The 12548-nt window shown below is 48.0% G+C and overlaps 6 protein-coding genes across 6 annotated transcripts; 4 read left to right on the forward strand and 2 right to left on the reverse strand.

Moving 5' to 3' along the window:
• Positions 1-346: 346 nt before the first annotated feature.
• F4807DRAFT_462136 (uncharacterized protein) lies at positions 347-1245 on the reverse strand (the record flags this gene model as incomplete). Its single annotated transcript, XM_048001784.1, has 4 exons — positions 347-766; positions 917-955; positions 1020-1143; positions 1199-1245. The coding sequence occupies 4 exons, from the start codon at positions 1243-1245 to the stop codon at positions 347-349; spliced, it is 630 nt and encodes a 209-aa protein (XP_047852567.1).
• A 1920-nt stretch (positions 1246-3165) lies between these two features.
• On the reverse strand, positions 3166-4833 carry F4807DRAFT_163389 (uncharacterized protein). The gene is made up of 3 exons (XM_047993360.1): positions 4489-4833; positions 4345-4415; positions 3166-4274 (listed from the first exon to the last, which is right to left on the reverse strand). The coding sequence occupies exons 1-3, from the start codon at positions 4559-4561 to the stop codon at positions 3285-3287; spliced, it is 1134 nt and encodes a 377-aa protein (XP_047852568.1). The 5' UTR covers positions 4562-4833; the 3' UTR covers positions 3166-3284.
• A 636-nt stretch (positions 4834-5469) lies between these two features.
• On the forward strand, positions 5470-6829 carry F4807DRAFT_432995 (uncharacterized protein). The gene is made up of 4 exons (XM_047998637.1): positions 5470-5786; positions 5847-5987; positions 6043-6093; positions 6157-6829. The coding sequence occupies exons 1-4, from the start codon at positions 5652-5654 to the stop codon at positions 6349-6351; spliced, it is 522 nt and encodes a 173-aa protein (XP_047852569.1). The 5' UTR covers positions 5470-5651; the 3' UTR covers positions 6352-6829.
• Positions 6830-7032: 203 nt separating this feature from the next.
• Positions 7033-9246, forward strand: F4807DRAFT_432998 (uncharacterized protein). Its single transcript, XM_047998638.1, has 2 exons — positions 7033-7677; positions 7732-9246. Exons 1-2 carry the CDS (start codon positions 7099-7101, stop codon positions 9031-9033), a joined length of 1881 nt encoding a protein of 626 aa, XP_047852570.1. The 5' UTR covers positions 7033-7098; the 3' UTR covers positions 9034-9246.
• Positions 9247-9303: 57 nt separating this feature from the next.
• Positions 9304-10291, forward strand: F4807DRAFT_433000 (uncharacterized protein). Its single transcript, XM_047998639.1, has one exon. It carries the CDS (start codon positions 9760-9762, stop codon positions 10168-10170), a length of 411 nt encoding a protein of 136 aa, XP_047852571.1. The 5' UTR covers positions 9304-9759; the 3' UTR covers positions 10171-10291.
• A 5-nt stretch (positions 10292-10296) lies between these two features.
• F4807DRAFT_163443 (major facilitator superfamily transporter) lies at positions 10297-12469 on the forward strand. Its single transcript, XM_047993361.1, has one exon. It carries the CDS (start codon positions 10382-10384, stop codon positions 12194-12196), a length of 1815 nt encoding a protein of 604 aa, XP_047852572.1. The 5' UTR covers positions 10297-10381; the 3' UTR covers positions 12197-12469.
• The last annotated feature ends 79 nt before the right edge of the window (positions 12470-12548 follow it).

Raw genomic sequence — 12548 nt, forward strand, 5'->3', positions numbered from 1 at the left:
TCGCGTAGTTTTATTTACATTACTCACTGGCCTCTGGGCCATTTTCTGGGGCTTTATCTAATTCCACAGTTTAAAGCTACTATGATCATGGGTGGAAGAAAACGGAAATTTATGCACGTCAAGTCGAAAGGAGTAGGCACATCTCATAGTATATAGTCATGGGAGGTTTATTGTCCGAACCTATGGATTGCTGCGGGTGCCATATACTTCGCACCTCCATATATAGAGCTGAACATCCAAGTAAACCACTGGTGAAGTTTTTCGAATAGCATAGTGACTGTATGCTTGTCACCGTACCTGGTAAACCAAACGTTCACTCAACGATCCCGGATCAGACCTTCTCTCTTCACCAATCAAGGTGTTCACCGATAATGCACATCATCCTATTGTAGATGTCGGCCAAGTAAGAGGGAGTCGACAGCACCAGGTCGCGGAACACGTCATATTTCAGGGCGCGACCCTGAGTCATGATGATAAAGAACTCGAAGAGCGGGCGGATGCGACCGTATTCAGGGGACGAGTACACAAACTGCGTCATTTGGACGAATTCTGCTACGAACTCGCCCCCCAAAACGTCAAAGATCCCTCCAGGTAACTGTTGTTCGTCCAAGGCCACATGGTAAAGCGCGAGCGTATGAGCCTTCTCTCTGAACAGCTTTCGAAGTGGCTCGAAGACGATGACTTGCACGTCCCAGAGACCATAGGTTCTCGCGATGTACAGAATAGCGTGGCAGGTGTCCATCGTCGACTCGCGGTCGTCCAGACCCTGCTGAAGACCGGGTGATACTTTTGATAGCCAGTTAGTATAATAGAAATCATCCACGAAAAACACATAGGTGGAACCTAGAAGGTAGCCCCGGGGTACAGTCATTTACTTGCCTGTATTTTCGTAGTAGTAGTTAAACAGCCATTGCACCAGATCGGCATCCTCATTCTCAAGGTTCAAGTGGAAGACCTATATTTAAACAACCATCGTTAGTCGATCTGACTTGTAAGGGTTTATTAGGAATATATCTTACGCCACCCTCGTCTTGTTCTGCGACATCGAAAAATCGCGGGCCAGGTCGGAGAACGGAAACATGGGCGTGAAGGACGAGGCCACGGCTATGTACGTGAACGTCGGGAGGGCCTAATCCCACACGACTATAAATAAACGAAGTTAGCATCAAGGCGATCAAGAAAAGATAAGGAAGCTTACAGATCGCCACCATCAAGTATGCCCATATCCGGATCAAGGATATCCATGCTTGGAGAGTTGAACCGTGATAGATTTCGATAGACTGGGAGGATGGATGTAAGAGGTGATGAATGATGGAAGGAAATTTGTTGGTGGGAGACAAGTCTAGGAATCAAATAGTTTAGGGAAGGAATTTGGATCAGTCACAGGGAATCAGCTGTGCCTGCTGGGCAGAGGCCACAATTCCACAACAAGCCAAGGCAAAAGGAGATGTACGGGTTGCTTGAGGGATAACCTAGCTGAAGCCGTAGCTCAGCGACAGTCTAGAAGGGCTGTCAATAGTCGTCAACTAGAAGACGGCAGAAGTTGACGGTCTATACGTGAAGGGGCGGAGAGGCCATAGTATTCTATCCGCTCGTCTCATAATTAATGCATAGCTCAAGGAGAAAGGGGTAAGGTGTTCTATGATAGAATGCCTCTATAGATTATCTTCTTCAATTTGGACACATATATGCCTCTTGTCTAATGTATTGAGATCACGATTGAGCTATATAGACATGAGGAAGAGTATAAGAAAGAAAAGAGTTGATAGACAATCACGGAAGTGTATGGATGGATCACACTAATGTGATAGAATGTACAATAAAGCCAGATAAATATTATATAACTGGAACAAAGTAATGATAATACAATATAATATACCACATCTTGACCATAGACTTGAAGAAACATGAATTGTGTGAAGTCAGGATAAAGGAGAAAAGGGGTAACTGATTAAGTAAGTCAGTGAGCCCCTATCCATCATATCACGTGATGGACATTCTTGATTATAAGTCTCATGACAAGTAAAGCGCAGCGTTGGGTCCTTGAAGCTCTAAAGAGACGAATAAAATGATTTAATCATATTGTGTAAACATCCTCAAATGCTATGAATGACCTTTATAAATAAGATATGGTATTACGCTTCGTAATACTGCTATGCCAGCGGCCATCTATCTAAAGCCCCAGCATTACCTCGCAGTGTAGCATAATGCGCCAGTCGCTGCCCCTATTCGTACATGAGTCAAATAAAAGAAAAATGCCCTGTCACCCTAACAAGATCCATATCTAATATGCTTAATCCTTCCTTCCTAGATTCTCGTCAAGAGACGATCCCGTTGATGAAGACGGGCTTGGTGTGTAGGCTGAGCTACCGGGGGTGTATCGGAACCCGTCGGAAACGAAGCGAGAATCATCGCTCCCTTCGTCGTAAGCGGGAAGCTCCTCGTCAACGTAGTCGGGGAAGGCGGAATTCGGGCTTTGAGGAACGGGAGCGCTGTGCGGTGGAGCGAGGTGCTGTCGCGTCTCACGGGGAAATTCGTGAGAACGAGCTCGGCCCTCCTCGGCTTCGACGATATCGCCTACGACGCTCGCAGCAGCGCGGAACTGTGCGATCTCTTGCTCCATAGTTGTCGAGAGGTTATCCTCGTCCTCGGACCCGTGGATCTGTCTCATGATTGCCTCCTTTTCTTCCTCCTCGAGGTCTTGACGTCTTGCACCCTCCTTTACCCATCTGACGATCTCGCTATATCTGGCGTTGATGGCATCGCGTCTGGAGGCCCAGAAACCATCATCGTGGCGGCGGCAGCGGAATCCCCGAGCTCCACGTCGCTTAGTACAGCTGGAACGTCGGTTTGCGCGGGCTTTGGTGAAGCAGCGTGTGTGTAGGGCGCTAGCAAGGAGGCCGAGCAGGATGACTACAGCACCAATATGAATGACGGATATGGTGCGGAATAGACCAGGCGGGCCGAAGGGCTTCACCACATTAGCATCTGGGCAAATTATTCCATAATCAATATGAATACTTACAGGATGGTGGTGCGGTTTCATTCCACCGTGTGGCCCATGACCTTCGTGTGGGGGTCCACCATGTGGTCCATGGTCTTCGTGCGGCGGTCCGCCGTGTAGTTCATGACCTTCGTGTGGTGGTCCTTCATGGTGGGAAGGTGGAGGCGGAGGCGGAGGATGGAATTCTCCGTCTTCAAAAAGTGGCTGTTCCGGTCTCTCATCGTCGAAGTCCCCATGTGGGCCCTAAAGAAATTAGCGACACAAGCGTCAAGTATATTAGCTAATCCCAGCTTACCATTTCCTTATGGAAGCCCGCATCTGGTCCGTGATGTTCATGATGCGGCTTGTCTTCGAACTCGTGGTGACCTGGCGGACCTGGCGGGCCACCGTGAGGAGGATGCTCTCCCCAGAATGGAGATGGAGGTGGAGGCGGAGGGGGGTGGTGAAAAGGTGGTTCGCCATGAGGTCCATGAGGAGGCGGTCCATGAGGAGGCGGTCCATGAGGTGGTCCATGAGGTGGGTGGTGCGGTGGAAATGGGTGAGAGTGGTTTCCATTCTCATGATGGTGTGACATCATCCAATGAGGGCGATGACCATGATGTCCCTCTTGGTGATGGAATGGCCAATGATGTCTATGCGGTTTACCGCCAAACGGTCCTTCGCCTTCAAACCCGTGGCCGTACAGTTTACTAGCCACGTGCTTAGCCCGGACGTACATCGTTTTCACGACACATTTCAGACTATCGCAATCTGAAAGTGAATGGAAGTGACCAGGCCGCTTTACTTTAAAGTCGTACGTGTCGGAAATGTGATGAATCTTGGAAGAAATGGCATATTCCAGCGCCGCCAGTTGTCGCATCATCGACTTCAATTCAGCCAATTCACCATCCAGGGTCGCTGAGCTCTCTTTATTTGAAGAGTCATTGTCGTTAATGTTCTCGCTAGGAACGGGGACGTTGACAGTAGATCCAGTGCCGTTGATTAAGGAGACCGAAACTGGGACCATCTGTTGAAATTGGACGACAAACCCAACATCGTCAACTTTCCTATCATCCACAGAGATTACTTCAAAGGTCATCAACTGCCCTTGAAATTCATCTTCGAGGTGCACGCAAGTGAAACCCCACTTGGCAAGAACTGCATTGCCTTGCTCAGTCGTGATCGATCCGGAACCGGCACCGTTCTCATCTTGCGCAAGTGTCTGATCATTAAGGGTCACATTTCCATAGCCGCACGGAGATGTCGACTCATGGATGTTGAGACGAAGAGTCTAAGTAACACGTCTTAGTTAGTGGGCTTAGCCCCAATCGAATATCTCATGTTGAGTCTTGGTAACTTACAGGTCCTTGAAGAGTGGCATCATCTTCAGAGTTGTTGACATCAAGATTGATTAAGGCATGTGGGGCGTTGGCTTGAAGAGTTACACGTTAGAAACCTGTCACTCACGACATCTCATGATAGTTAGAAAATTCTTTAAGACTCACTTTCATGTCTCGTTGGAAGAGCCGCCGCCAGCAGCGGCGCTAGCAGCAACTGAGCCTTTAGGTAGCCACGCATCGTCGCGGGCCAGGCACCTAGAAATTGTATGAAGAATTAGAATGGACAAAATGAGGTTGCCTTGGAGCGGCAAAACTACGAAACAACGGGAAGAGAAACAAAAGAATATGGCTGCCTACACAAGGCGGGCTGTGAAGGAATATGTAATACGTCCCAGATCCTCCGATGAGGGCGTGAGGGTGCGGTATAGGTGGGGGGTGCCACGCGGACAATATCACTTCAGGAAAATATGCCCACGCTCGAACGTCCCTAATCGCTTTTTCCGTCAACTTACAGGGGGCATGCGGCAGAAGGGGCACGAAAGGCACAGGGGGGCAAATGAAGCGGGCAGAGCGAAACGCAGAATTTATTTAGGTATCCATTAGCTCCGAAACTAAAGCGACCGCCAGCAATCTCTGTAGGAAATGATCGAAGCCCATTGAGACCGTTAGCGCTGCCTGTCTATATGGAGGCTGTGTAGGCCTAACTATTACTCGGTAGGGATGACGGACGGTCTGGCCAATGAGCTTCAACTAGCTGACGAGTCCTCCTAACCCAGCTTGCACTAAGCTAGGTCAATGCCGAACAAAATTGAGGGACAGATTCGTACGCAATCGTGGAAGTGATGGGCAAAACAGAAACAAGCCCGGCCAATCATCTCCTGCGTAAGTATGTAAGTCTGTACCCGTTCAAGTCGGCAATCTGTTTCGAGGGTTTTTTGGTCTAGGATTTGAAGCACGCACTTCAAGATAAAGTAAACATGGAGATCGTGATAGCGCTCATACCTTTAAAGATTTGAATACGGCTGAGCCCGAATACAGTGATTGACCAGGTATTTGTTCCGGATGCTGTTGTATGAAGAGTAAATCAATTGACTGGCTCAATGTTGTTCTCATTAAAGCATCTTCATGCTCTACCAGGTTAAAAAAGCGTTTGACCGAATTTGATGACTAATATAATGGCTCAGTCAATGGCTGAGTTTTCCAAAATTAAGGTTGTGGCATGGATGCCGTACTGGGATCTGTGGACATACATAGGTACATTTTGTGGCTGAAGAATTCGCAATGAACCTTGAACACTGAGCCCCACCGTTCGAATTCAAGCTTTCCACATGTGCAGCTTCAAATCGTCACACTATCAGCAAGATACCTTGTCGCGAAATTCGAGATTAAGCACCAACTCGCACCTCGTCTTAGTCTCCATATACCTCCATATACGGCCTACAAAGGCTGTTCATCCAAAAATGGTACTTATACACCAAATCTGTCTGATATACTCTTTCGCGCTAATGTATCTTCATACTTAGTTACCTCTCGGCCTCTTGAACGCGGCCCAAGGTCATCCTATGCTTGTCGAGCTCAAGAATGGAGAAACCCTTAACGGCCATCTGATACAATGCGACACATGGATGAACTTGACGCTGAAGGAGGTTATCCAAACCAGTCCCGTAAGCGACCTTATTATTGTATCCGACTGGCGCCATAACTAATATTGGGAAACAGGAAGGAGATAAATTCGTCCGTCTACCGGAAGTTTACATCAAGGGAAACAACGTGAGCGCTTCCTCCTACGAAACAACCCACTTTCATATACACATTGTTGACAGGATATGGTAGATCAAATATCTCCGAGTGCCAGACGAAATCATCGACCTTGTTAAGGAACAACAGCATGGTCAACAAGGTGGATTCAGAGGTGGCCGCGGCGGCCATGGCCAGCAACGAGGCGATCACGGAGGCAGAGGTGGTGACAGAGGCGGTCGTGGCGGGCGAGGCCAAGGAAGAGGTCGGGGAAGAGGTCGTGGTTCGTGAAAGGGATGAATCGGCGCTATACCAATGGTCTACGGACAAAGAAGTCAATACTGAATGATCCTGGATGGTAGTATAAGGGCACACAGGCAAGCTTCCAAGAAGCTGCTAGAATTAGGAGAGTGCTAGGATATAACCGTTCCAGACGAAGATACCCAGCCCGCCAAGAATGGCGTTGGCGCAAACGGTGTCAGGCCGTGATTACACTACAGATTCAACGTCCGGTAGGGGTGGGAGTGATAGGAGCAATTTAAGTACGCTCCAGAATGATATCTACCTACTTTGGCCTTCCCTCGATTCGAATTGCATCTTTTGGAGTACTAGGTGCTGTGAGATGAAGTCTCTCACGTCATTGAAGCCCGACATATTCGAGGCGGGAGACATCCATGGATAGATTCTGAGTGAAAACGCACCCACTGCACATGGTGTTTCGTTGAATTGCCTAATCAATTGACTCTCTAGTGATGACCTACTACGTAAGTATGATGTAGGTAGGTACTATAAACCTACCCGCCTATGTAGGTAGCTACCAGATGGATAGCTAGGTGCCTACTTAGGTAAGTACTTAGGTATAGAGCACAATGATTTGACAGCTGCGGCCAGTTGGGGTTCAAACACAAAAAGTTTAACTGCGCCTTTTCCTTATCTTATCGGTGTTTTTGCGTACATAGAATTTTGGACTTTTGCAAATGCGCCTAAGCCGAATTTTAATATAGACCAGCTCAACGTCAATTGGCTTTGAAGCGCGCAATGCCCAGGGAGCGCATCGCTATTGACGGGCTCTGGCGATGTTTATGTCCCTCGGTAGACATTATTACCCTCTCGAGGTTGATCAGTCCGCCTCGCCATCCTCGTCAACGATCGATTCTTTCCGCCAGCAGCAACACCCGGATCACTTGCAGACACGGCTGGCGAGAATACCATTCCGAGGCTCCTGAGATTCCCACTAGCAACCGCCATGAAGCGATCGAAAAAGCACGTATCAGGTACTTTCAACGACTAGCGAGACGAAACCCATGGGCTCCCAAAGTCCTCTTTCAGGGTGTCAACGCATTCGCTACTAAACTCTATAAATTCTCCACGAAGACTATATACGGCGCTATCAAGGAACTCACCAGAGCTGAAGGTACTTATTTGACGGTTGTAAGGCTAGTCGAGTATTTAGTGAAGGAGAGGAAAGAGAGACCAAATCTCATGCTTTACGAGAGTCTGATTCGGGCAAATGTTGATAAAGATCATGGATCCGCGGAGGTTGCTGGTCAGCTTCTCGAAGAGATTGAGAGTCTGAACTTAGCGGCTACGCCACAGGTCTATCAGGCTATTTTAGAGGTAAGATAGCCTGTCTCGCAGTATGAAATTTCCTTGGTTGACGTTAGGACATAGGTCACAGCTGTCCATCCTGACTATGCTCTCCGAAGTAAGGCACTCTTCGAAATGAAGAACCGGTGGTATTCGCCGACAACGGATGACTTGACGAGTATCATCATCGGATTACTGAGAGATAATCAGTATGAACTTGCGCTAGAGAAGCTGGAAGAGATGCGAAAGATTCCTGTCATGGTCCCAAATTGGCTCTATGATATATTCCTCTATATATTTGGGGAGAAAGGTTTCCACGAGGAGACACTGTCGATCCTCAAACACCGATTAAACATCGCCAATGCCGCCGATGAGTCGCTATCCCCGAACCTGTGGCTTTTCCTTCTCGATGTCTTCAGTCGAGATGCATTTTACGATGGAATCAAATATATATGGGATCATTCAGTCTCGTCCGGATATATTAATCCTCCTGACGGCGTCGTAATGAACGTGCTCAATGCAGCATCTAACCACGCGGATGCGCCATTAGCTATGAGCACAATTCAAATGCTTTCGAGCCGCAGCAGGAAACTTGAGTTGCACCACTACGAAGCTCTTATAGATATACATGCTCAGCAGAAAGACCTTCGAAAAGCACTTGTTGTCCTATGTATTATGGCCAAAGCAGGCGCACGCCCTGACCTCTCCAGCACAAGATCCATCTTTCAGGTTCTCCGCAAATCATCCTCGGAGACCGATAATGCCCTGGCTATATTGCGTGACCTTGCATCGCACTATAAAGTGCCTAGTGCTGCGTTCAACGTGGTTTTAGAGGCTACCGAAGTCCATCACGTATTTAAGGTAGCCTTGGACTTGTATAGAAATATTCGGCAATTCTGTGTCGACGGGCCAGATCTTGAGACTTACCATGTCCTCTTTAGTCGATGTACGAGGGGGAGGTCCATGAATTTCCTATTGACGGAGATGCGGATATTAGAGATCGAGCCCGTCGAAGAGACATACAATCATCTAATCCGAATAGCTTGCTTGCAGGATAACTACGAACAGGCCTTCCAATTCCTCGAGAAGATGAAGGCTAGCAAGACGGCGGGCTTGCCTAATGATTGGTGGATGAGTAAAGGTTCAGCTCTAGCACTTATCAGAAGGTGCATCCAAGCAAGGGATATAAGAGCACAGGAACTCGTGGAAGGATGCCGCAAGCGAGGCATGTCTATTAACAAGGAATTGCGACAGCTACTTGACGGCCTGCAAAAGCAGAAGCAAGAGCAGAAGGAGCTAGCCGAAACAGACGGTGCTTTACCTACACCTCCCTATGTCTATGGGGAGATTGCCGACAGTTCCGTCAACTCTGTGCCTGCCAGCTAGCTAAAAGCTTAACTCGCTGTCAGACATGGTGGAGGGCAAGATCAGTCGAAATAATCCAAACCAGAAAGTTAATCGTCTTTGAGTTCGTGACTTGAATGATTCGATTGCAACTTCTCAGCGAATTGTGTTTTCTTTCCCCGGTAAGTTTTTCGGGTTTCAAATCGCAGCTGCGGAAGCTCAACGATCTTGACCTCTATAACTTAACTTTCCAAGGCTATGATGGATCAAAAGCCCCTATCTAATACCGTCCACTTCACTCCGAATGACTGGACCTTATGACGATTAAAACTAATAGGCGTCGATATCCGCAAGCAATTACCAACTGCCAAACACATTTATAGTGCACGAAGTTCAGCTAGTCAACATATGAAGAATATATCAGTAACGCACTCCAAACCACTTGATATCTCTCGAATCCGGCTCAATTCTTTGTACCTACATTAGGGAAACGGTCGTCATTCGGATTACAAAGCTCGGCTCAATTCCGACCGATCCTGACGATGGCGCAAAGCGTCTAAGCCAAACCCTAAAAAGGCGTGCTTCAAACACGACTTTCCCTGTTTCTCCTTTCAATTGAAACTACGGTACAAGCTCTACTAGATCCGGATATATCGCTGATAAATCCATAACGGACTAGATCTAGGATCACTAAATCGAAGCTAAATCCGGCAGTCTGGGACCAATTGAAAGACGTTTAGACCACGAGCTGAGGTCCACCGCTGACTCATGATTCTCTTTACCCTATGTCTTACCACATCACTTTCTTACTACACTTACACATACCTAATCCCAACTCCATTAATTAGGTACCTGCATATTTATGGCTCTTACCCAATCCGAGAAGATCTCTTTGATCCGGATCTAACTTCTCATGCCCACAATACCAAGGTTAACCAAGATCTAAAAACTCCACCATGTTTCTTTATTTCAACCTTTAGCCCGTCAACTTACTCGTTCCACACGCCGAGATTGGTAATCCTTATATGCGAAATTGCGCCCTCTAGCTTAGAAACCAACATCAGAGTATCTTCGATATCTAGTGTTGTTTTTCGTTCCGTTTCTACAACATGGGGATTGGAAATAGAGACCATGAGAAAAGGGCCATCTATGTCTGGTTACGTGATGTACATAACATAAATCCGAACTGAGTCAATCTAGGTGAGAATCTTTATATAACATTCAGTTTTCCACAAACACGAGTTCCTTCAGGTCAATTCGTTGTACAGGCTATTTCTTATAATCAAACTAGAAACATTACATACTAGTTATCTTTCCATAGGAGTGCCTTATCCCCAGAGGCAATACCTAGTCTTGTCTTGATAGTCTCTACACAAGTGACATTAGGATAATGTCGTATATCATTCGTGATGCCCCGGTAGGGCAATTTATCCGGCTTATTACTGGGCATCGTGTACTGCAATATCCCGAAGAGAAACCCGATTTTGAGCTCCCAGAAACCTGGGCACAGATATTGAAGTCAGACTCCAGCGGCTCTACTTCAGAAGATCGACTAGATCCTCTAAGCTCGGGCTCTTCCGCTTCTACATCAATAATTCACGGCCCTAATGACGAAGAGAGTCAGACGGAAAAGGGAGATGCGATAGACTCCGCGCCGTACGACGCCATCCTTACCAGGACCAGGAGCCGAACCGAGACTCTTCCAAGTACTGAAGCACGATATGAAATTGATCATCTGCACAAGCTTGAAAAGACAAGATCGATACCTATCGTCCCTAGAAAAACGAAAGATGGGGCAATTCTTGTCGACTGGTACTACACTGATGATCCGGATAACCCTCAAAATTGGTCGAACTTACGGCGGGCTATGGTAGCTTTTATAATATGCCTGTACACGTTCGTCGTGTACACATCGAGTGCCATATACACCACCTCGTCCGAGGGCGTGATGCAAGAATTTGGTGTCAACGCAACCGAAGCCTCTCTAGGATTGGCTCTATTCGTCCTAGGATACGGACTTGGCCCGTTATTATTCTCACCCCTGAGTGAATTACCTAGCGTTGGTCGAAACCCAGTTTACATTATAACGATGTTTCTATTCGTCATCGTATCTATTCCAACCGCACTGGTGACCAACTATCCAGGGTTGATGGTGCTCCGATTCCTCCAAGGCTTCTTCGGCTCGCCGTGCCTAGCGAACGGCGCCGCTTCACTCGGTGACATGTACAGCGAAATGTCCCTGCCCTACGCGCTTATTGCATGGGTCAGTGCCGCGTACTGCGGACCTGCCCTCGGCCCCCTACTATCTGGGTTTTCTGTCCCCATCATGGGCTGGCGCTGGTCGCTCCTTGAAATCATCTGGGCCGCGTCTCCCGTCTTCCTAGCTATGTTCGCCTTTCTACCTGAAACATCGACCCCGAACCTACTCCTTCGCCGGGCCCAACGCCTACGCAAGCTCACTGGTGACGAGCGGTTTATGTCACAGTCGGAGATGGACCAGCGCAATCTGGACAAGCGAGCCGTAATCGTCGACGCGCTCATCAAACCCCTTGAGATCACGCTCAAGGACCCGGCCATATTGTTCGTGCAAGCCTACACTGCGATTATCTACGGCATCTACTACTCCTTCTTCGAGGTCTTTCCCCTCGTATATCCCGTCTACTACGGCATGGATTATGGCCAAGTTGGTCTCGTCTTCCTATGTATTCTCGTCGCGTGTCTCATCGGTGTCGCCGCATACGCCTCATACGTATACTTCTACATGAACCCGCGTATTGCACGGCAGGGTTTTCCGATTCACGAGAATAGACTCATCCCGGCCCTAGGCGTCGCCTTCGGACCCACGATCGGACTCTTCATCTTCGCGTGGACGGCTCGCCCCGACGTCCCGTGGATCGCGCCTACGATAGGCATTACCGTGTACGGTGCCTCTGTGTTCGTGGTCATGCAGTGCATTTTCGTCTACGTGCCCCTGAGCTACCCCCGGTACGCCGCTAGTCTGTTCGCAGGCAACGACTTCTTCCGCTCCGCCCTCGCGTTCGCGAGCATACTGTTCGCGCGCCCGCTGTTCGGGAACTTGGGCGTGGCGAGAGGCACTACCTTACTCGGAGGCTTGAGCACCATCGGGATCGTGGGTATTTGGGTGCTGTATTTCTTCGGTGGAAGGCTCAGGAGCTTGAGTAAATTTGCGGTTTCGGCGGATTAGTAAAGGGGGCATGGTAATAGAGAGGGAGATATATGTTTTATGGTCATGACTTAATAGATGACGGTCTTAAGGTGGTAGCGATATGCAAGGGAGTTGGGCGTATAGAGTTCACTGAACTCGTTAGATGCCTCTTTCAAAGAAATATATTTTCTGTTTCTTATGGTACATGATAAATAATGAGATATGTGGGAGTTCTCTTCACTTTATAAGTCCTGAGGTTCAACTTCTAAAATTACGAGATACATTTGATTGCAATTTGAACTTATACCCTTAGGATGGTCATAAACTCAGCCTCTGGTGGGATAGAAATGACAACCTGCTCATTCGGATACTTGTTAAGCTTATCATCGAC

Source organism: Annulohypoxylon truncatum (assembly GCF_022578515.1).
Source record: "Annulohypoxylon truncatum strain CBS 140777 unplaced genomic scaffold F4807scaffold_24, whole genome shotgun sequence".
NCBI classification, from domain to species: Eukaryota; Fungi; Ascomycota; class Sordariomycetes; order Xylariales; family Hypoxylaceae; genus Annulohypoxylon; species Annulohypoxylon truncatum.

What these genes read in the sequence shown, in the direction of transcription:
- F4807DRAFT_163389 (XM_047993360.1), bottom strand. Translation starts at nt 4,561, where the DNA reads ATGCGTGGCTACCTAAAGGCTCAGTTGCTGCTAGCGCCGCTGCTGGCG. An exon ending in TCTTCCAACGAGACATGAAA is followed by an intron (nt 4,416 to 4,488) that starts GTGAGTCTTAAA and finishes TAACTCTTCAAG; the next exon opens with CCAACGCCCCACATGCCTTA. An exon ending in ATGCCACTCTTCAAGGACCT is followed by an intron (nt 4,275 to 4,344) that starts GTAAGTTACCAA and finishes CGTGTTACTTAG; the next exon opens with ACTCTTCGTCTCAACATCCA.
- F4807DRAFT_432995 (XM_047998637.1), top strand. Translation starts at nt 5,652, where the DNA reads ATGTGCAGCTTCAAATCGTCACACTATCAGCAAGATACCTTGTCGCGA. An exon ending in AGGTTATCCAAACCAGTCCC is followed by an intron (nt 5,988 to 6,042) that starts GTAAGCGACCTT and finishes ATTGGGAAACAG; the next exon opens with GAAGGAGATAAATTCGTCCG. An exon ending in TTTACATCAAGGGAAACAAC is followed by an intron (nt 6,094 to 6,156) that starts GTGAGCGCTTCC and finishes AGGATATGGTAG; the next exon opens with ATCAAATATCTCCGAGTGCC.
- F4807DRAFT_432998 (XM_047998638.1), top strand. Translation starts at nt 7,099, where the DNA reads ATGCCCAGGGAGCGCATCGCTATTGACGGGCTCTGGCGATGTTTATGT. An exon ending in TCTATCAGGCTATTTTAGAG is followed by an intron (nt 7,678 to 7,731) that starts GTAAGATAGCCT and finishes GTTAGGACATAG; the next exon opens with GTCACAGCTGTCCATCCTGA.
- F4807DRAFT_433000 (XM_047998639.1), top strand. Translation starts at nt 9,760, where the DNA reads ATGATTCTCTTTACCCTATGTCTTACCACATCACTTTCTTACTACACT.
- F4807DRAFT_163443 (XM_047993361.1), top strand. Translation starts at nt 10,382, where the DNA reads ATGTCGTATATCATTCGTGATGCCCCGGTAGGGCAATTTATCCGGCTT.